Below are 23,008 nucleotides of genomic sequence, written 5' to 3'. Positions count from 1 at the left end.
AATTGTGGAAACGAAATTCCCCTGCTCCTAGATTTAAATAAATAAATTTTGTCCCCCACCTAATTGTTTGTGAATTGAGGCTAATGGAGACATTAATAACAAAAAAAAAAAATTGTTTTATAGTTTGAATAGCCAGAAAAGTTAGGGATCTCAGGGAGAGGGTCGGGCACAGCCCTCTCTATACCTCCCTTGTATACGTATTGATAATACTAGTACAGTGTGTATAATATAATGCTACGATGTTCTTAGTACGCGTTAGACAGTCGCTATTGACCCCATAATTTTTCCTGTTCGTGTTAAAAAATGTTCAAAAGAAAAAGTAAAACAAAATAAGTTTTTTCTTTTTTTTTCTTTTTACAAATCTGATAGGGCTATTTAAACAAGATGGGAAAATTCGATACATTTCAATTTATTACTTCCTACGGAAGACATCTGAGGTAATTGGAGATCATGATGTAGTACAAAACTGAAAGGTACAACTCTTGTAGACTTGGGTTATGCAGACTGTTTGAGTTTACCCTGGAGGAGAGTTCTCACAATAAATGCTTGACTGTATTGATAGGTAATAATACTACGCTAGTTATAGATACAAATATATCATTCTTCACAAAGCCTCTCAATTCATTATGAAATAAAATTTCTCACCCTAAATGATGCACTGACAGAACTAATATTAGTAAATTCCCTTCTATTGGAGAACGAAGCGCTCGGAATTGTACAAAATATCTTCCCAAGTCTATGGTCTAAGAGTTTCCTTTATAAATTCATACACAAATAATTGAAAGAATTTATAACCTCTGGTGTTGGTAAACAGTATCAAACAGTTCGTGGTAACGAACTGTAAGTAAGGAGCGACCCGGCTCAATGGTAACCGAAACTCTAGAAAACGGGTTTTTGATACCAATAGATATATTAAAAGAATCAGATTTCAATGCTGATTTCAAATATATAACTTTCATCAAGTTTAGTGCGACGCATCAAAAGTTACGCGCCTGAGAAAATTTGGCTGATTTTCAAAAAAAGGGGGAAAGACCCCCTAAAAGTTATAGAACCTTAATGAAAATCACACCATCATATTCAGCGTATCAGAGAACCCTACTGTAGAGGTTTCAAGCTCTTATCTACAAAAATGTGGAATTTTACATTTTTTGCCAGAAGAGAGATCACGGGTGCGTGTTTATTTGTTTATTTGTTTGTTTATTTTTGTTTTTTTTTTCCCCTCAGGGGTTATTTTATGGATCCAATGGTCCTAGAATACTGCACAATGGCTCATTCAAACGGAAATTAAAAGTTTTAGTGCCCTTTTTAAGTGACCATAAACAATGTGGGACAGTAGGGCCCTCTCCACGCTTATTTTTTTCCCAAAGTCACCGGATCAAAATTTTGAGATAGCCATTTTGTTCAGCATGGTAGAAAATATGATAAATATGTCTTTTAGGATGGCTTAATCCCCCGAAGTACCCAGAGGGAGGGCTAAAAGTTATGACCTTTACCCAATGTTAAAATATAGTATTGGTTATTGGGAAGTATACAGAAGTTTTAAGGAGGTTTTTTTCTGTTAGTGGGTGGGAAGGGTGGGTCGGTGGTTATGTTGGAGGATCTGTTCATGAAGGAAGTTTTCATGGGGGGAGGGAAATTGCCATGAAGGGGGCGCCGGACTTGCCAGCATTATTTATTGGTTATTGGGAAGTATACAACCATTTTCAGGAAGGATTTTTTCTGGAGGGGGGGGGCTAGAGGAGGGGGTTACTCTGGAGAATATTTCCGTGGAGGATGTTTCCTTGGGGTAAGGGACTTTTCTATGAAGGGGGCGCCGGATTTCCAAGCATTATTTAAAAAACGATCAGAAATTAAATAAAAAAAACAAGTTTTTTCAACTGAAATGTAAGAAGGAATATTAGAACTTAAAACGAACAGAAATTATAACGTATGTGAGGGGATTCTCCCCAAAGTCAATACCTCGCTCTTTACGCTACAGTTTTTTTTAGTGCTTTCAAAAGGGCTATCTATTCTAATTAAACGGCCTTTGTGATTCAGGGGTTTGTGAATCAAATTTTTTTTTAACTTTTAACGTAAAGAGCGTGGTATTGACTAAGGGGAGAACCCCCTTATATACGTAATAACATATACGCAATAAAAAAAAACAAAAAAAAACAAGCGATACGGCTCAGTAGTAATAGAAACTTTTAAAAATGGAGTTTTGATGTCAATAAATATATCCAAAGAATTGGCTTATAATGCGGATTCTAAACATATAAACTTTATTAAGTTTAGTATTACTCATCAAAGGCTACGAGCCTGGGAAAATTTACTCGATTTTTTAAAGAGGGGGAAACATCCCCTACAAGTGAAAGAATTTTAATGAAAATCACACCGTCAGATTCAGCGTATCAGAAAACCCTATTACATAGGTTTCAAGCTCATATCTGCAAAAATCTGCAACTTTGTATTTTTTGCCAGAAGAAAAATATACGAATATAGAATTTAGTTAAGTAAGTTAATTTGTAAAGACATCAATTTATCAAAATAAAAGTAAAATTTTTATTAAAATAAAATCTGCATTAACTAAAAAAAGATCAGAAATTAAATAAAAAAAACAAGTTTTTTAAAATGAAAGTAAGGAGAGACATTAAAACATAAACAGAACAGAAAATATTCCGTATATGAAAGGGGATTTCCCTTCATCAATGCCTTGCTCTTTACGCTAAAATTTTAATATGTCTAATAACTTTATTTTTTTAAACAATAAAAAAATTTAGAGTAAATATCCAGGCAGTGAGGAGGGGCTCGTCCCATTAATATAAGGACTAATTTATTTTCATTTTAAGTTTTAATGTTGCTCCTTACTTTCAGTTTAAGAAACTTGTTTTTTTTATTTAATTGTTTAATAGACAGAGTCTCACAAGCATCAACACATACTTAGTAAAAAAAATTAGTATAAAATAAAATTGATAACGTGTCCAATTTTTTGAGACGGTTAACTATATGATCAATAAGATGGTTAGGAAGTTAAAAAAAAACCCTTAAAATTCAATACTAGGGTCAAAGAGAAGAAAGTCAGACCCCGTATCAAAAACTTGCAAATACCAAAAAAATTATAAATCTATAATATAAACGAACCATTATAAATTTAAAAAATCACATATAAACTGTGTCTACTTATTAAAATTGGCATATACTGTTAATTTTTGTGAACTTCTAAGAACCGCTTACCATAAAAAAAACCGCTTAACCTTTTGTTTTTGCGTATTAAACACTTTTGTTTGTGGTTGATATAAAAGAACTTCATGCCTGATGGTAGAGGCCTTTTTTTGATAGTTTCAGAATTTTTTATAGAATCTGAGGTAGTTCAGAAAAAAACTCAGATATATAAAATACAAACTAATGGATCCTAAAAAATTTTTTATCATTGCTCTAAATTAAGCAGACATAATTTCACGTGTATTTCTTTTCTGAAGCATTTCTTATATTACGTACAAATGAAACGCAGCCTTTGTTTTTAAAATGTCTAAATTACGAACTTCCCCGGCCCACACAATATGAGAAAGAAAATAAAAGTTTATTTCTCAAAATTATAGGCTGCGTAAAGAGTCTGATTCAGTTTAGAAGGCACTATAAGAAATTGTACCAGAACACCAGTGGGAGCAAATCTGGGAAAAAAAAACAATCCGAGAACCCTTGTTCCGGGAAACAAGAAGTCATTAAATATTGCATGTAAATAGGTAAATGAGATACTTCCATTTAAATATTGGCCAAAAAGCCCCTTGCGGAAATAACCCATCGCTCCCCTCACCTCGAGAAGTATAGAGACACTCAAGCCCATTCCTTTCTCCAACTACGTACCAGTAGGAATGTGAATATTTCGTTATATAGGAAAATATTTTTGTGCAGAAAGAGGTGGGGTGTCATACCCCAGGGTCAATATTACAGGCCTATTTCAAAATTTTTTCTAGAAATCAAGAGGAATTAGATGTTGATTTCTAACTCCCCTTGCCTAAGCCTTCTTTTGTATTTATCTGAAGGCTCATAGATAACTAGGAAGGTTGGGCATAGAACTTTTATGCCAAAACTCTATAATAGAAGCACAATTTTTGAGGTTTCAAGCAAACTCCTCCTACATAAACGAAGATTGACCAGCCGTTTTCCATAATGATATACACCCAATTATACTAAAATTAATACAAAAAATATAAAATTTGATAGCCTAATAAAACTGAAGCTGAGTTACTTAAAAATCTCAAAATTTTTATTATACGTTAAAAATTGAAAGCTTAGAATAGCAAAAAAATAGCATATACGAAACTTGTAAAGGTAGCATAAACCTCAAGCTCAAAATTTTTGTCGGAGGTAAATAATAAGCAAAAAAATAAAACAAAAATAATACAGTAAACAAAAATAGTAAAAGTTGCTTAAACTGTATAATGTCCTTGCAAGCTTATAGGCTAAATTTACTTATTCGAACAACATGATAGGTAGTAATGGGTGGTGGAAGACGTCACTGGTTACCACAAGGGACTCGTGACCCAGAATACAAGTCCGAAGAAGGAAGGCGTCAAGATGGAAAAGACCTCATCGAGCAATGGCTGAAAGATAAAAAGAAACGAGGTCATTCTGCAGAATATGTCTGGAACAAATCCCAATTCAACAAAATCGATGCTCAGAAAACTGATTTTCTTTTAGGTAAGGGTTTTCATGTTTTTATTTTCTATTTGCTTTTGATCTAATTTAAAATCACGTTGTCAGGACAATCAAGGGGGGGGGAGCAGAAAATCAATATCATCAATTGATGATAAGGTGTTTATTTCAGTGAGAAAAGCCATTGTTCGTCTAATTTCTTTTTAGGGTACTAAACCAAGGCCAAGTAATTCTCATATATCCAACTTGGTAATGGTTATTATTTAAAATCACTTGTTTCTATTTATAGCAATTCAAGATGTTTAAACATTCAAAGGAAAACTCAGAAAATAAATGTATATAACTGATGACTAGATCTCTATTTCAGTTAGAACTACTGTTTGACTAACTAATTTCTTATGGAATTAATCTAAGGTCAAGCAATTAATATGTATCCAATTGAAATACAGCAATTATTTAAGCTGACGTGTGTTTTATTTATAGTCATAAAAGCTGTCTGAACATTCAGGAGATCAGACTCAAGAAAGAAAGTATGGCTGAAGAACTAAGGACAATTTCAGTGAGATGAATAATTGAATATTTAACGTAGTTTTTGGGGTCTTAGGTCATTTAAACCCTTCCTAGATTTTAGATGGAACTTTATGCACCTTTGATGCCCATGTATAAAGGCTAACTTGATGCGGATAAAATTGAAGAGCTTACGCACAGCAACCGAAACATAAATAAAAGCATCGAGAGAATCGTAACTGAAGCTGAGTCAGAATCCATGATATTTGAATATATCTGCTTATAGTGCAGGAACAAATTGATAAAGTAAAGTTCTCTTCACTATCCGGACCATAAAAACTTACTGAATAACATATCCAGAATTCCGATCTCTAACTTGTTTCGAAATTTGTTTTTTCGCCGTTTTTGTTTTATTTTTTTTTTTGAAAACAATGAAATATCACGAAATTGGTGTTTGATATGTCTTTCTGTATCAGATTTAAAAGCTGAAACGATATCTGATGTTAGTTTCTCCTAAATGTCAAAAAATAAATCAGAAATACTCTGTTTCTCAACAAAAATGAACAAATTTTAACGTTTTAGTTAAAAAAAAACAAGCGTTCGATAGAAGTTTCTAGATCAGTTTTGATTTGACAAACTAGGTTTTCTGAGATATTTCAAGATCTTTTTAATACCCATCCTCCCCAACCTTCCCCAAAAACCTTGCTCTTCGCATGCATTTGAGATTAAAACCCATTCACCTTCATCACCATAAAAAACGACGTGGTAAAAATTATTTGTAATAAAACGTAAGAAAAATACACATCTAATTGATCAAAGGAACAAAAATCCCAGGGAAAATTAAATCACAGGCTTAAAGCTCATCCTCAGAAAAATCATCTTCTTGACACTTCGCGTTGTTGCAGGAAACATCTCTACATACTCGACAAGCTATGGTGCATTCCAGGTCATTTTTCTTGCAGGAGCATCTCTCACTGTTGCAACCATAAGCTCGGCAAGAACACTTCACTGTCTTTAGAAGATGAGGAGGAGTAGGGAGGAGATCCGTCATTTTTAGCTCTTAGACTTCGTTGCCTTAAAGATTCCATACCCAGCTTGGGTGTCAAACCATGTTCCCTGGCCAAATCTGAACCTGGGTGTAGACTCGGAACGAATGATACTTCGCTGCCATCATAGTCGGTGACAGCTCTTGTGGGTGTACGAATGAGGTGGCAGTATTGACTTTCCTCTGGAAAACTTGGTTCCTGGCAGTGTCAATACTTGGAAGATCTTGGCAGTTATAGAGTATCAGCAAGGCTTTCTCTCCAGCCGCAGCTATCTCATCATGAGATGTAGATTTTTGGTAAACAGAGTGCCGGCGTCTCTGAAACTCGAGCTGGATAACAATAGCTGAAGAGCTTTTCCTTTTCCGATGCCATAAAGGTGCGATGTTGTGTCACACCCCATTATGGCGTGACAGAATGACATCAGCTGACAAACTTCTGATCCTAGCTTGTCTTTTACCTGACAAACATCCCAAGCTGAGCATTCACTTCCAAATTTTGCCTCCGGCGAGAAGTAAACTCGATTTGAACTCGTGTCTACATGACAGATGAGGAGGACGAGAACATCCGTGTCATAAGCAACCCCAATGGTGTCGCTATGGAGTGCAATTTCCGTAGCCTTCTTCACTATTTCTAGATCAGCATCTCCTTCAGAGTGGTATACATCGCAACCGCTGGCTTCCAGAGCGTTTCCAAGAATCTTCCGAAAACGCGATTTGTTGTCCTTGCATGAAAGAAAATACTCTTTCTTCATCAAAAGATTCATGTCTTCGGTAAATAAAACTTGGTGACCGACAGATTCAGCTCGACACAAATAGGTTGCATCTTTGATTGACGGACCGCCGTCGTATCCGTCGAAGACGACAACTGCACGGGGATACTTTTTTCGACGTAATGAATGTACGAAGACATGATAGCCTTGTATGTGGAAGCGACCTTCCACGGGATCTGATGGAGAAGGGCGCCCCCGTCTAAGACGAAGCTGGGAATTCCCACAGGTCTTGAGGACTGAGCATCAAACCCATATGACTGATAGACTGCTTTTGCTAGCTCGGGCTTGTTAGCCTTTAACATGAATCCGTTTCTTTCGAAAAGAGTAGGAGGAATGGTACAGAGCTCAAACTTGAAATAATCTTCCTTGAGACTAGACCTCTGGGCATAAATAATGAACCTCTGAAAAAGTAGCACTGGGTCGATGTGTGACACCTCAGAAGACCCCAACTGGTCATCAGAGTCACCTGGTCTTTTTTTTCAAAGACGTGTTCCTTCAAGGTCTTTTCTGACATCTTGTCTAAGATTTTCTTCGAAGCAGATTCGGCTTCGTCAACATTCACACCTGGAGATGAAGTTACTCCATTTGAAACGGTTTTTCTCAGTTGTGCATTGCCTTTGAATGGGGATGACACTTCGAAAAAATCTACCAACTTTGCGGTATCTTCAAAGTCAGAGGATTGTCTGTTCAGACTCAAGTCACGATGCTGCTCGCTTGTAGAGTAGCCGATATTTGTCCGGTTCTGTATCAACAGGTTGACCTCGAGACACGCCGGCCTCAATAGGACCCAAATCGCTCTCTGTTCTTCAGTCATGCCACCACCACCAGTGAGTCCTCCCGATGTCTTTAGGCTTCGCATTTACTCTTATTCAATAACTAAGTCTGCTGAGAGGCCGGCCCAGCGCCGATCTGACCTTCTAATCGTGTGTCCTTGCTCACTGAACATCTGCAACATTTTTGGATGACGACTGGGAAGTAGTCATCTCTTGGATGTACAACCAGACAGATTTCTCGTAAAGGTTGTGCCTAGATGCGGCTAAGTAGGGAAGCAGGTAGGGAACGCAGGGAAATGTATTTTTCAACTGTTTATACCTGCACCAGTAGATGGCACTGATAAGAAAAATGGTCTATGAATGGGAGCATACATGCAGAGAAGAAGTTTTGTTGATACAGGCCATGTCCTGATTAAGGCTGTGTAATTCGGTACATTTACAATTTTAGTAAGAAAGAACCTACCCTTGCATTTATATGAATAAACTACAAACCTGAATTTGATTCTTTGTACTATCCAAAGCGGAGATACCTTTCTATTTGCATAAGACTGCAGCTCGGTTGCCTCAAGATGGCGTTTAGAATGTGTGTAAATGTTATCACGCTAGCTTGAAAAGATCTGGATGTACATTGTAAAAATACTAACGAACGGACAAAAAAAAGACACAAACACAAAAATAAGAAATCATGGTTATCACTTAGTTTTTTTGCCAAAAATAGCGAAATTTTGCTATTTTTTTATACTACAAATTGGTTTTTTCATTTTAATTGACTTTTATAAGAAAAACTAACTTCAGAAACGGCTTGAGCTCTCAATTCTGATACAGATAGACATATCAACCATTCATTTCATGACACTTCATTGTTCATGAAAAATAAAAATAAAAATAACAAAAATAGCAAAAAAAAAAACAAATTTCGAAACGGGTTAGAGATAAGGATTTTGAATATGTTGTTCAGCATATTTTTTGGTCCGGATGGTGAAGAAACCATTACTTTATCAATTTGTTCCTGGGTCGGGCATTTTTTTCCGTATTATTACTGTACTATTAGTTGCTGCACTTATTTGACCCTAACCTTACTTGTGAGTACTGAAGTTCTTTTATGTAACATGCTCTTATTATTTATACAGCAATTGCATCAACTAATGAAGTGCAGTAAACAGTCGTCACTATAGATGCACTTTACTTAGAAAACGTATTATAATAATTAAAATAATAACTTATTTGTAAAAATGCCCACTTGGGCCTTAACAAAACGTTTAAAAGAAGTGCGACAAATATTGTTGTTGTTTTTTGTTTTCTTGACTGATGAGCTGATGGTTTTCATCTTTTCTTAATAATTACGATTCGTGCTATATTTAAGTAATTATAACCTTTTATTCGATGAATAAAAATAAAATAAAAATAAAAAAAGGAAGAGTTGACACCACTAGACCTAACAGGAACTAACAGACCACCAACCAGTGGTCCTTTCATAGTCCTACGAGTTAGATGACGAGAAAATGGCGAGTTAAATGGATTTCCTTTTCAACATACACTTAAGGAATAATGGATCTAATAATACTAATCGTAATTTATTTATACCCTTTTTCAGTACATTACAAATGCAAACTAGAGGAGTAAAGAAATTGAAGAAGAGAAAAGGAAAAAAATACACAGGAAAAACTATCAATTAAACAACAAAATGACTTCCGCAACGGTAGAAAAAACCTAAGAACCAAAATCACTGATCAAACAGTTCGTCGTAACAAACTGTAAATAAGGAGCAATACAGCTCAATAGTAACCGAAACTCTAAAAAATTAAATTTTGATATCAATAGATATATCAAAAGAATCGGCTTATTATGTTGATACCAAATATATAAGATTTATTAAGTTTAACGTTACGGATGAAAAGCTACGAGGCTGAGAAAATTTGCCTGAATTTCAAAAAGGGAGGAAACACCCCCTACAAATCCAGGAATTTTAATGAGAGTCAAACTATCAGATTCAGCGTATTAGAGAACCCTGCTGTAGAAGTTTAAAGCTTCCATATGCAAAATGTGGATTTTTTTTTTGCCAGAAGAAAGATCACAGATGTGTGTTTATTTGTTTTTTTTTGTTTTTTTTCCCCAGGGGTGATTGCATTGAACCAATGATCCTAGAATATAGAGAAAGGACTCATTAGAATGGAAATTTAAAATTCTAGTGCCCTTTTTAAGTGACCAAAAATATTGGAGGGCAACTGGCCCCCCTCCCATCCACCCTTTTTCCTAAGAGTCATCTGATCAAAATTCTAAGATAGCCATTTTGTTCAACATAGTTAAAAAGTCTAGTAACTATGTCTTTGAGCATAACATAATCCCCCACAGCCCCTGGGGAAAGGCTTGTAAGTCAGGAAATTTGCCCATTGTTTATGTATAGTACTTCTTATTGAGAAGTATACATAATATTTTCAGGGGGGGAGGCACACTATTAAAGTTGTCAAGTCTTTTACTTACCTTGGATCTGTCGTCTCGGATAACGGCTCAATTGAAATTGAAGTCCAGTCAAGCATCGCAAAAGATGCGTCTATTATGGCTCGATTATGCCGTTCCTTGTGGTCAAAGCCCAACATTAACCGAAAAAAAAATGCGGATCCACAACACGACCGTAACGCAAGTCCTTCTCTACGGTTCTGAAACTTGGTCGGCAGCTGCTTCTGTTAGTGATGCCATAGTTGCAGCCCAAACAAACTTCCTAAGACGAATCGAAGGGATCAAGTGGTACGACTTCGTCTCAAACACCCGATTGGTGAAACTAACGAATCAAACCTCCAAGTCTCGTCAGCTCGCCATAAGAACTCTACGGTGGTTTGGCCACTTAATTCGCATCCCTGAAGAAGCACCCTCCAGCTTACTTTTCAATTTCCATCCCCCTCAACATGGCTGGAAGCGCCCCCGTAGAAGACCCCCGTTCAGATGGAGAGACAGTCTTACCCAGTACTTCTCCATGATCGGTACTGATCTCCAAGAAGCAGTCACGCTTGCGCAAGACCGTTCGGAGTGAAGGCAAATAATCTCATCTCTCTCGACGCTGGACCACTAGCAGGAGCCTTAAGTCAAGTAAGTCAAGGGGGGAGAATTTTCTGCTTGGGGCATTTTCTACGGGGATTATTTTCTGTGAGGAGGGACGTTCCCGGTAGGTGAACTTTCCAAAGGAAATTTTACACTGGGGAAATTTTCCAAGAATCCTTTTCAAAATTCTTTTTTATTTGTCTTACTTTTTCTTTGCCGGTTCAATTTTACATGTAAAGATATTAAGGGGAATTATCCGGGGAAAATATTTACCGAGTTGGACATGTCTAGTGTATCTTTCCGTAGGTTTGGGGATTTTCCACGGGAGATTTTTCTACAAGATAAATCCTTCAGAGGGAGTTTTCTGCGGGAGCACCTTTCTACTAGGTAGGAGGGAGTATTTGTGAAAAGAATTTTCTCACAAAGTGGGATAAGAAAAATTTTCACTCGGAATCTTCCGCCAGAAATTTTCCAGGGGTAATTTTCAGCTACCGAATAGAATTGTCTTTGGCGAATTTCCCTAGTGGGGGGAGTATTTTTATGTGAGAAGAATATAACATGATGGGATTTTCCGTGAGGGGAAGGAATTTTCCATGGGGGGGGAGTAAGATTTCTTGGCATTGTATGAGAGGACAGCCCCCTCAAAAACATAATAAATAATTTTGGTTTAGTAGGGCGAGATATTCAAATTGGGAGGGTAGTTTCTGGAGGTGACCTTTCCAGAGGAAATTTTACACGGAAGGAAACTTTGCCAAAATCAATATGCAAATTCCGTTTTAATTGTTCATGTACGATGAGCCAAATTCGAACCTGCATTAGTTGAAAAACTTTCAGAAATTAAATTAAAAAAAAAAACAAGTTTTTAACTGAAAGTAAGGAGTGACACTAAAACTTAAAACAAAAAGAAATTATTCCGTATATGAAAGCGGGTGTCCCCTCCTCAACGACCCATTCTTTACGCAATTTTTTTTTATTACTTTAAAAAGTAGAGTTGTGACAAACAGGCAATCTTTAGCGTAAAGAGCGGGGCATTGAGAAGGGGCTATCCCCTTTCATATACGGTATAATTTCTGTTCTTTTAAAGTTTCGATGTCGCTCCTTACTTTTAGTTAAGAAAACCCTTTCTTTTATTTAATTAAACACTGAGGACAATCCCTTTTGGTTGACAGCTAAGCGGAAAACCTTCAATTTTCTTGCACTGGCCTTTAAAATGACGCGATAGTTTTCCATCCTTTCATCTATGTCAAAAAAATTTTTTTTTTTTAATCCTAGCAATAGTAAAAAAAACGAATACCCAAAGCTTAAGAGTCGAGCCCACTTTAAGGAACTCTAATTGTGCAATTTTCGAAGGTATAGGCATAGGAGAGTAACATCTCTTTCTCTGTTTACGGAAGTGTAACTTCCGTAACTTCCATTCAAAAAAATGTCTTGTTTTCCATCCAAATAAGAGAAAATTCCAAACTTACATCAATTTTTTTTTCTTATAGGTTTATTTGACTATTCCCACTTGGATTTTGATTCTGACCGAGATCAAGGAATATTTGGAGACCCTTCACTTTCGGACATGTCACAGAAAGCCTTGGATATCCTTAAGAAAAACCCTCATGGATATGTCCTTGTTGTTGAAAGTAAGTGGAAACTTCTTCAAACCTGAGCCAAAAAGATATTACTTCCGTGTTAAAAATTGAGCTTTAATTCAACTGCTTTATTTCTGTAAGGGGTACTTAATTTTCATTTGTTTACGTCTATGAAGTACTTTATTTCATTGGCTTACATCTGTAAACCTACTTTTTAAAAACTTTCTTGTTTTTTAAGCTGATAATTTGAATCAAATTAGTTTTGAGTCACCATAAAAGTAAATTATTTAAAACCTGATTGTTTTGTTTTTCATGAGATTTTAAGCCTGTAAAAGTAACAAAATATTTTGAGGCACAACATCTTTTACAAATAAACTTTCTGGTTTTTTTTCGCAAGAGCTTTTTTTCTTGGCGAAAAGTTGAATCTGAAAAAAGGATGTTTTTGCATTATTTATATAATTTTACTTTACGGAAAAGACTCAGTAAGGAGCGACATTAAAACTTAAAACGAACAGAAATTATTCCGTATACGAAAGGGACGGTCCCCTCCTCGACGACTCACTCTTTACACAAAAGTTTGACTCTGTCTCACAACTTTATTTTTATAATCAATAAAAAACGTTAAAAAACGTAATGAAATCATAGTATGATTTTCATTAGGATTCTTTGATTTTCTAGGAGGTGTTTCCCCCCTGTTTTGAAAATCACTCAAATTTTCTAAGGCTCGTAGCCTTTGATGGGTGACACTAAACCTATCAAAACTTATATATCTGGAGTCAGCATAATAAGTCAATTTCCTTTATATATCTATGGGCTTAGAAATTTAATTTGTTTGACTACTATTGAGCCGCATCGCTCCTTACCTAAAGTTCGTTACTACGAACTGTAAAACTTTTAGCACTTTTAAAAAAGCTTCCTATTCTAATTAAATGGCCCCTCATTTCAGTTGCCGTTCTTATTAAATTGGGACAAACGGTTAAACTTTAGCTTAAAGAGCAAGGTATTGAGGAGGGGCAACATATCATATACAGAATAGTTTCATTTTGTTTTGAGTTTTAGTGCTGCTCCTTAATTTCAGTTAAAAACTTGTTTTTTTTTATATTTAATTTCTGGTTGTTTTTCAAATAATGCCGGTAAATTGGGCTCATCCTCCTTGAAATATCCCCCACCTTCACGAGAAACTTCTCCGTGGAAAATTTATCCCACGTAAAGTGCGAATTCCATCCAGAAATTTCCATTGTCGCTGAAAATCCCCCTCCCTCCGCAAAATTTCTTGCAGACGATGCAGCCTGAAAAAGTCTCCTGAGCATACTTACATTTGAAAAAGAATTTAATTTTTAATTGTTCTTATTTCTTGATCAATCTGGAAATAATCCCTTCCGTGGTAAGTTTTCTTGGCAATAAAAACACGTGGAATATAGCCCCCGAATAATTCCCCCGGAACATCTCAGCATAAAAAAATGAATAAGCAAAGACAGTGTAAGACAATACACAAGAATTTCGTATATGAATTCTGCCAAATCTCCCCAGTGTAAAATTTCTCCTTGAAAATTCAACCTCCCCCAAGGAAATTTCCCTTCCCAAGGAAAATTCTTCTTATGAAAACGCACCCCAAGCATAAATCCCCCCTCCCTAAAAATGTCTGTATAGTTTCAAATAACAAATACTCTGGGTAAACAATGGACAAATTTCATGACTTACAGGCCTCTTCCCCAAGGGCTGTTGGGGGTTATTTTACCCTTAACAACATAGTTATTAGATCTTTCAACTATACTGAACAAAATGGAGATCCCAAAATTTTGGTCAGATAGCTTTGGAGAAAAAGGGCGTGGGAGTGAGGCAAGTTTCCCTCCAATCTTTTTTGGTCACTTGAAATGGGAACTAAGACTTTTAATTTCCGTTTGAATGAACCCTCTCCCGGTCTTATACGACCATCATTTTGATACTATCACCCCTGGGGAAAAAAACAACAACAAATAAACACGCATCCGTGATCTTTTTTTGGCAAAAAAGCAGAATTCTACATTTTTGTACATAGGAGCTTGGAACTTCTATGGTAAAGTTCTCTGGCATGCTGAATCCTATTATGTGATTTTCATTAAGATTCCTTGTATTCTAAGGGGTATTTTCCCCCTATTTCAAAAATCAGGCGAAATTTTCTCAGGCTCGTAACTTCTTATGGATAAAATTAAACTTGATGCATTACACATATTTGGAATCAGCATAATAGGCTGATTCTTTTGATGTATCTATTGATTTCAAAATTCGTTTTTATAGAATTTCGGTTACTATTGAGCCGAGTTGCTTCTTACTTACATTTCCTTATCACAAACTGTTTGATAATCCATGTTAAAAAGTGTAAGCGAAGGCATTTTGGGTCTTATTACAGTAATATGCAGCTAAGCACCGTATTTTTGTATGGCATTTCTCTTAAAATACCAGGGAAGTCAAAATAAAGCTTTTTTTCCAAAATAAAAGCATCTTACGTCTATTCTTAACAGCAAAATCTGCGATTTGACTAGATTTTACATTTGTATTTCAGAATTATGAGGTTTTTTGGGCAGCATCAAATACTACTACTGCTACTACTACTACATTTACTACTACTACTACTACTAACAACTTACCGCAGCACCAAGCTGCCTGATGCCAACAAAGCTACGCACGCTCCTCCTCCATCCAAATCTATTCAAAGCCTCGCTTTTTACACCCTCTCAGGAAGTTACCATTTCCTTTAAATCTTTCTTTATTACGTCCTCCTACCCCAAACGAGGACGACCTGCTTCCCGTTTAACCCTAGACGGATGGCTAAAAAGAAAATCTTCGGCAATCTGTCATCCTTCATTCACATAACGTGCCCTAGCCACCCCAATCTTTCTTTCATTATAGCCCTAGAGAGCGGCATTGAACCACATTTTTCGTACAGCCTATTGTTTGAAATACCGTCAGTCAACCGGGTACCCAGAACAATCCGTAAGCAATTTCTCTGGAAAACATCAAGCAAATCTTCATCTGGTTTTTGGAGCGCCCATACTTCAGAGCCATATTTGACAACTGTCATCACCGTAGCTTCTAATATTATATTCCTGGTTTGCAGACTTATCTTCCTATTCTTCCAAACTTTTTTTTAACTGTGAAAAAACACCCCGAGCCTTGGCTATTCTACTTTTAACATCTTTACTGCTTCCACCATCTTTACTAATAATAATACTAAGGTAAGTGAAGCTGCCCACCTGATCAATCTTTTTGTTACCCATTGTCACCTTTTCATCTTCACTTATTCCTAGCCTTAGTTATTTTGTCTTCTTAACATTAATTTTCAAACCTATTCTAGCACCCTGAACTCGCAATACCTCTAAAACTTCATTCATTTTGCTCATACTTTCATCTAAGATGCTTAAATCATCAGCATAATCTAAGTCCAGGAGACTTATTCCTCCCCATTTTATTTCGTGGTCTCCCATTGCCTTCCTGTGCTCCTTAAGACAAAGTCCATCAAAATAATCCATATAGAGGGGGATAGAACACAACCCTGCTTAACTCCTGATTTAATACAAAACCAGCTGCTAACCTCATTTCCTACCTTAACCGCAGCAGTGTTATTCTCATACATATCACTAATCACTTTAATGTATTTGACAGATATACCATACAAGGATAAAACCTTTACTAAAGCTCTTCTATCAACAGAATCGAACGCTTGCTCATAATCTATAAAACTGAGGATCAAAGGTGTTTGACAACTCAGGTACTTCTCAATTATTAACCTAAGAGTGAAAATGCGGTCGACACATCTTCTGCCTTTTCTAAAACTGCACTGTTCTTCTCTTAAAACTTTGTCTACGGCATCTCTCAGTCTAAAAAGTATCATATTACTAAGTAATCCTTACTAAGTAATACTAAGTATATTACTAAGTAATACTAAGTATTACTAAGTAAACCTTTTCTGAAATATTGAAAATACACAATTTTGGCAATCTTGGGTGCGCATAGTGCAATTTTATTTAGTTCAAGATCCCTATAAATACCTGAGGTTCAAATACAATACTCTGAGTTTTTCCTGGAAGATTGCATTAACACCCTTAGACTATCTGGATACACATAGTTTATTTTGATCTAGTTTTTAGATTACCCTCAACTTTATTCCCTCAATTTTCTTTATTGTCTCAATTGTAAGAAGTCGGGGTTGCGATTAGTTGAAATAAGTTTTTGTAGACGCAAGTAGTAAAAAACGTAAGCTGTTTGAAAACAGTCATAGTCGTAAATAGTTGCAGTTGCAGTCATAAAATATTGCTGTAGTACTGGTAGCATAAGTGCCAGTTTTAGTATTAGTGGTATAAGTAGTAGTAGTAATAGTAGTAGTAGTAGTAGTAGTAGTAATAGTAGTAATAGTAGTAATAGCAGTATAAGTAGTAGTAGTAATAGGAGCAGCAAAAATAGTTATAGTATCCCTGAAAGTTTCACCTTAATGCCCTTAGCTATTCCAGAGATATTGTAGATTTAACTTAATACCCATAGCCGTTCAAAAGCTTTTTCATTCAGTTTTGCATGCACCTCAACTTTCCCTAAAATTTTCAACTGAATACCCTATTAAGTACCAGAAATATTGTTTTTATGCCTTGTTTACAACCTGGATGCACTTAAGCTCTTTTGATTTATTTCAATTGTAGCGGCAGTAATAGTAGTACTAGTAGTTCTAAGAGTTTCAGCTTGATAGCCGTCAGCCGTTTCTGTTATATTTCTAATACACTCTTTAGACAACTTTTATGCCTATATTTTATTTTCATTCAGTTTTAAATTCTGAATTACCTTTCCATGGAAGTTTAAAGCTAAATCCTGTTTTAATACGACGATAACCAGTCCGTGACATTATGACAGCCTGGATGCAATAAGACTATTTTGAAGTAGTTCATTATCAGCAGTAGTAATGGTAACACTAGTAGCATGCAAATAGTACGTGTTTTTTTTTAGCTCAACATCTCCCTCAACGTGCCTTAAAAATTTTAAATTAATACCCTAAGCTTACATATACCCTAAGATATCCCTTTGGAAGAAGCAAACTATCCTTCTCAAACGTCCACTAAGGTTGATGTGAATGACGACATTTTGGAAATGATTAAACTGTTACAAACTTGGAATAACAATAAGCTGGCTCTCCCTACATTCCTTGTTTTTGCTCCAGAAGAAGTCCCCTCCATCCCAGGTGAAATTACAGTGATTCTTACAGTAAGATTACGGGAATACTTAGCAAATTAGACATTTTGATGGAACAAAACTTCTCAGAAAAATGAACCTGTGGCTACTGAAATCCCTGCTGATCATATCCCCAGACGGTCCAATGCTGTGATAGTGAAAAATCAACCAATTCATCTAGCAAAACCAGAATCACGACAAAATTTCTAAAACAAGCAAGTGGTGATACCAGCTATTAAAGTGTTGAGTTAAAGCGTTCCCGAAGTGACTGCCACCAAATCTGACCCATTAGCGAAAAGGTACAAAGTCCTTCTTATTTTAGAACAATTAAACGTGTCCCAAATGATCAGATTTTTGACGACGTCAAGTCTGTGTATGAATGGTACCGAAGTATAGCAATTGGTTCCACCAAATCTTTTCGGTGAAGTTTGAAAATAAAAATTATTTACAGTTACAAATGCCCCATTTCACAGGCTATGCTGAAAAGCAAATCTGTTACAGACTTAGATCTGCCTAGCGACTTCTGTCGAGAAAAATTAATGGAAAAGTTGCCAATTGAGTCTTTATTCCTTCACAGTTATTGCAGTTCCTTGACCTAGTGCTGATTCAGGAGCATTTACTATCGGATGACCGTAAAAGCCTGCTACCACAATTTTCTAATTTTCATCTTCCCTTTCGTAGTGCAATTGTGAGACAGAGAAGCAGACCCTCTAGAGGCATCACTATCCTATCCCAGTTCCCTTGACAGCTATTAATAAATACTGATTGCTTTGTTGCCGATAAAATTGAAAATTATGCAGTGATAAATTATACCTGCCTAAAAATTACAAAAACAAACAATCTGATTCCCGGTTTGTGTCTGCCTGAAAACTTTTTGGCAAATTTATTAAAAAAGTTGTCTCTCAGCGTGTTATCATCAGCAAACATTTTAACATAGATATAACGAAAGCGATGTCTACCTAGTCCCAACTCTTTTTTAGCTGCATTTCTGCCGACTATTGTGCATAGCCTAAAAGTGACAACTTTTCATATATTTGGCCGTAATGGTCAACCTCTAACAAAGACTATGTTGTTGCTTCGTTCGGCAGTCACGATGTCAAAGCTGCAAAAGAAGGATTCTACTCGGAGAACATTCCCATCATTGCTTTCTTTTAATCCTCCCCACCTACGGCTGAAGTTAAAGAATCAAATTGATTTTTATTCCGAGATAGGAAAAATTTATCAACCTAACCTAACCTTTACTTTCAGTAAAGCTTCTGATGAGATGCCGAGCAAAATTAAAGTGCTTCTCGATCTTCTATGTGATCGTGCTGACCTGCCACAAAGTGAAAAGAATAAATCAATCTAACTTAAATCTTACTTCGTAAGATTTATAAATCTCTAAGAAATCTCTATTATAAATGTTCGTAAGAAATCTGTCCGTTTCTTACAAATCTGAACAAACAGTTGAACATTTTTTCAACTCAGGAAAGGATAAACCCGACTTTATACTGGGTAGTGGTGTCCACAGGGTCCCATGTTCTCGTGGGAAGTTTTACATTGGTAGGACCCATCAACACCTAGGTGAACGTTTGCATGAACACAAAATTTCATTAGAAAAGTCCCCGAGATTGAAAAATACCAATGACAACTTTGATTTGGCATTGGCCCTACATATTTTCGAAAATCTGACCCATCTGGTTCTTTTTGACGAGGCAACCTTAATATCTACTGTAATTGGCCTCCCACAAACTTTTAAAGAGGTAAGTGAAATAAAAAAAAATATATAAACCGAAATTTAGCAAACAGACAGAGATACTGAAGATATTTCATTAAGCCCAATTTATGACAGTTTAATTTTGAAGAACTCAATCCATACTTTCGCCCGGTATAACCTGACAGAACCTATTTGCTCATCAAATGATGAACGAATTGGTAGACCAGCTAAGGCTATAGTAAAACAAAGGATTATTGCTCAATCATCTTGGTAGATTTTTTTCATTGATTCCAACCAGGTTCTTATTTAGTTTTTGTTCTGTCGTTGTGAAGTAAACTTCGAAAGGTTCGATTTTTTTTATCTTTATCTTTATTTATCTATTTATTTATCTTTTATCTTTTCTTTTTTTATTTATTTATCTTTATTTATCTTATTTATCTTTTCTTCTTTTTTTTTGTTTTGCACTGAGGACGACTCGGCGGAGGTCCTTGTCGAAATATTTGCTTATATCTTCTTCTCCATTGTTTCTCCACTGGCTGACAAAATCCTCGTTTTTTCAACTCTTTTGATTATTTTTTTCATTTTGTTATTTTCTTTCCTCTCTTAGTTTTCATTAGAACTCATGCTTGTAAGATATTAGTAGTAGTAGTACTATTAGTAGTATTAGTAGCAGTAGTAGTAGTAGAAGTAGCAGTAGTATTAGTAGAAGTAGTAGTAGTTGTAGTAGTAGTAGCAGTAGTAGTAGTAGTAGTGGAAGTAGTAGTAGTAGTAGTAGTAGTAGTAGCAGTAGTAGTAATAGTAGTAGTAGTAGTGGCAGTAGTAGTAGTACCAGTAGTAGTAGTAGTAGTAGTAGTAGTAGTAGTAGTAGTAATAGTACTAGTAGTATTATTAGTAATAATAGCAGAAGTAGTAGCAGTAGTAGCAGTAACAATAGTAATAATAGTAACAGTAGTAGAATTAGTATTAATAGTATTAGCAACAATAGCACTACTAGCAATAGTAGTAGTAATAGCAGCAATAGTAGGAGTAAAAGTAGGAGTAGTAGTATTAGCAAGTACATAGTGCCTTTTGATTAGTTTCACGTCCCCCTCAAAATGCCCCGTTAGTTTCAACTTAGTACTCTTATTCATTCCTAAGATATCGTTAATACAACCTTTTGACAACTTTTATGCACACAGTCTGTTTTCGTTAGCTAAACTTCCCACTAAATTTTCCTTAAATAGTAATAGTAGTAGCATGTATCTATTGAATTTTGGACAATTTATCATCCTCCTCATCACTCCCTGAAAATTCAAGCTTAAGCTTTTAGGCGGCTCTGTATTCACTCCTTTTTGACAACCTACATGCGCATAATGTTTCTTGATTTCGTTTAAAAGTCTGCTCATTGTTCCTTGAAAGCTTCACCTTTATACTCTTCGCCTTTTCTGATACCAAGGATCTAACTTACCCCTGTCCCAATAGCAAATACTACATGTAAAGAATGGGCGAGTCACATAACTTATAGCCTCCTGCCCTGAGAGCTGTGGGATGGGAGTTTTGTCAACTCCAGATGCATGGTCTTTGGCCCTTTCAACTATATTGATCAAAACTGATATTTTTAAAAATTTTTATGACAAAAATGTCCATACAAAGCGCATTTATGAAAAAAAATAATAATAAAAACATGAGCACACTTCGCTCTTTACTTAGGCTGCGCTATCATGGTGTCAATTATCATTCAATGACGATGGAATTTCATTACAACTATTACACCCCGACGCAACTATCGACATAACTAAGAGCTGGAAAAATACATGATCTAATGAAAGTTTCCCAATACACAGAGTCATAATACTTTTTGTTGACATATAACACTTCCTTTAAAATTTGTCACATAAGAAATTAGAAATCCAAATTATTGTCTTTTTATACCTTGATTCCAGGTGGAAGAATAGACCACGCCTATCACTATAATAATGCTTTCCGGGCTCTTGAGGAGATAATAGCTTTTGAAGAGGCAATTACATTAGTCACACGTTCTGTGAACATTGAAGAAACAATCATAATAGTCACTTCTGACCATTCACAAGTGATGACGTTCGGTGGTGCAGGAACTCCAAGAGGAAACCCTATTCTGGGTATGTTTTTTTTACTTTAATCTTTGATTAAGAGGTTGCACCAATTAGGCTATAATATGACACTACATATGAGTATCGAGCCTTAGTCACAGTCACTATACAAAAAAACAAATTAGTCACAACTGTTCAATATGGAAAAATCACAGCCGTCCCCTCTGACTATTCAAAAGTGATATCAGAGTTGCCGTTACTCTGAGAGGCAGTCAAATTTATTATAGAGTTTTACTGCCAGTTGCTATCTTTGATAAAACGACTGTACAATTTGGTTACTTCGTGACAATCACACATAGACATTAAACATTAGTTAAAGTCGCAAAAGCACAACAGATTAGTCACAAGGTGTTTAATGTTGAAGAAACAATCAAAACAATCATAACTGTTGCCTCTGGCTAATCTATAGTGATGACATTCAATGGCGCAGCAACTCCAAGAGGTAGGCCAATTCTGGATAGGTTCTTTAATGTAAGTCTCCAATTATCTAGGAGTTGCGCACTTTGGTAACTTTATGGCATTATACAAAAGCATTATACACTAGACACAGTCATTAAACCACACAACACATTAGTCCAAGCTATGTGAAAGTGAAAGTAAAAATTATTTCAGTCTTCCAGAGCCATTCACAAGTGCAAGTTGCAAATTGCCAATGCAAGTTACCAATTATCGAGGAGTTGTGGAATTCGTCCAGTTTCTGTCACCATACAAGAGTATTACACACAAAGCAAAATCACTAAACAACACAACACTTTAGTCCAAACTATGAGAATAGGAAAGTAATTATTATTTCTGTCTATTACCATTCACAAGTGATATTGCTGGAAAGAATACATTTGTTGGTGCCAAAACTCCAAGAGGTCACCTAATTTTGAATAAGTTTTCTAATGCAAGTTGACAACATTGATCATGCGGTAGGCCTGCACAGTTCATATAATTATCCAGTATGATCATTCTCTATCTCACCCATTATAAAAACCCGGACCGGGGTGCGAGTGCTCCAGAGAACGTAGAAGCATAAGCGGCGTCAGATCTTTTCATGGGTAGACAAGTCAGACGTGAAACAATCGGAAACAAGTGGAAACCCGCTATTACGAATAATGCACTTTACGCGAAACAATCGGAAACAAGTGGAAACCCACTATTAATAACTGCACGAAGAAGTGAGAGGAGCTTTTTGTTCGCACCGAGAACGAAGACCAGAAATGATCTGCGATAAGCTTACTAGATAATTTTATGAACTGTGATGCGGTAGTAGAACTTGGTAACCTTGCGCAAAGTCATTAGACATTATTCAAAGCCACTAGACAAGAAAATGTATAAATCACAAACCCTGGGAATTAGACAAAATCGAAAGAACAATATAAATCCCTCCCACCCAAATTTAAGATTTACGACTCTTATCATCACAAAACCTCCGTGGCCTGTAAACGAGGGGGACGACACATACGGTTTAAGCACTAACTCGTGGAGCATATATACATAAAAACTAAAACAGAGAGAGTGTGAGAGAGAGAAGGGAGAGAGAGATAGAGTTGGAAGAATTTCATCAAATTATAAGAATATATAAATTCAGGACTATTACTTAGGAAACTAACTGTTCTTCAGTCAAGCCCTTGATTGATTTGGAATCTTGTTTTTCTGTCTTGTACTTCTTTCACTTTTCTA

The 23,008-nt window shown here is 35.9% G+C and overlaps 1 protein-coding gene across 1 annotated transcript in view; it reads left to right on the top strand.

Annotated features, from left to right (window-relative positions):
• Positions 1 to 23,008, top strand: part of LOC148950803 (alkaline phosphatase, tissue-nonspecific isozyme-like) — a 169,231-nt gene that overhangs the window by 143,123 nt on the left and 3,100 nt on the right. The window contains exons 5-7 of the mRNA XM_089090015.1: positions 4,473 to 4,680; positions 12,254 to 12,394; positions 21,155 to 21,349. Coding sequence (XP_088946141.1) covers positions 4,473 to 4,680; positions 12,254 to 12,394; positions 21,155 to 21,349 — 544 coding nt within the window. The remainder of the gene's footprint in view (positions 1 to 4,472; positions 4,681 to 12,253; positions 12,395 to 21,154; positions 21,350 to 23,008) is intronic.

The sequence above is a fragment of the Artemia sp. Qi Xiang Cuo genome, chromosome 6 (assembly GCF_049724085.1).
Source record: "Artemia sp. Qi Xiang Cuo chromosome 6, ASM4972408v1, whole genome shotgun sequence".
In the NCBI taxonomy this organism is placed as follows: domain Eukaryota; kingdom Metazoa; phylum Arthropoda; class Branchiopoda; order Anostraca; family Artemiidae; genus Artemia; species Artemia sp. Qi Xiang Cuo.
This window is presented reverse-complemented; position numbering and strand designations above follow the sequence as displayed.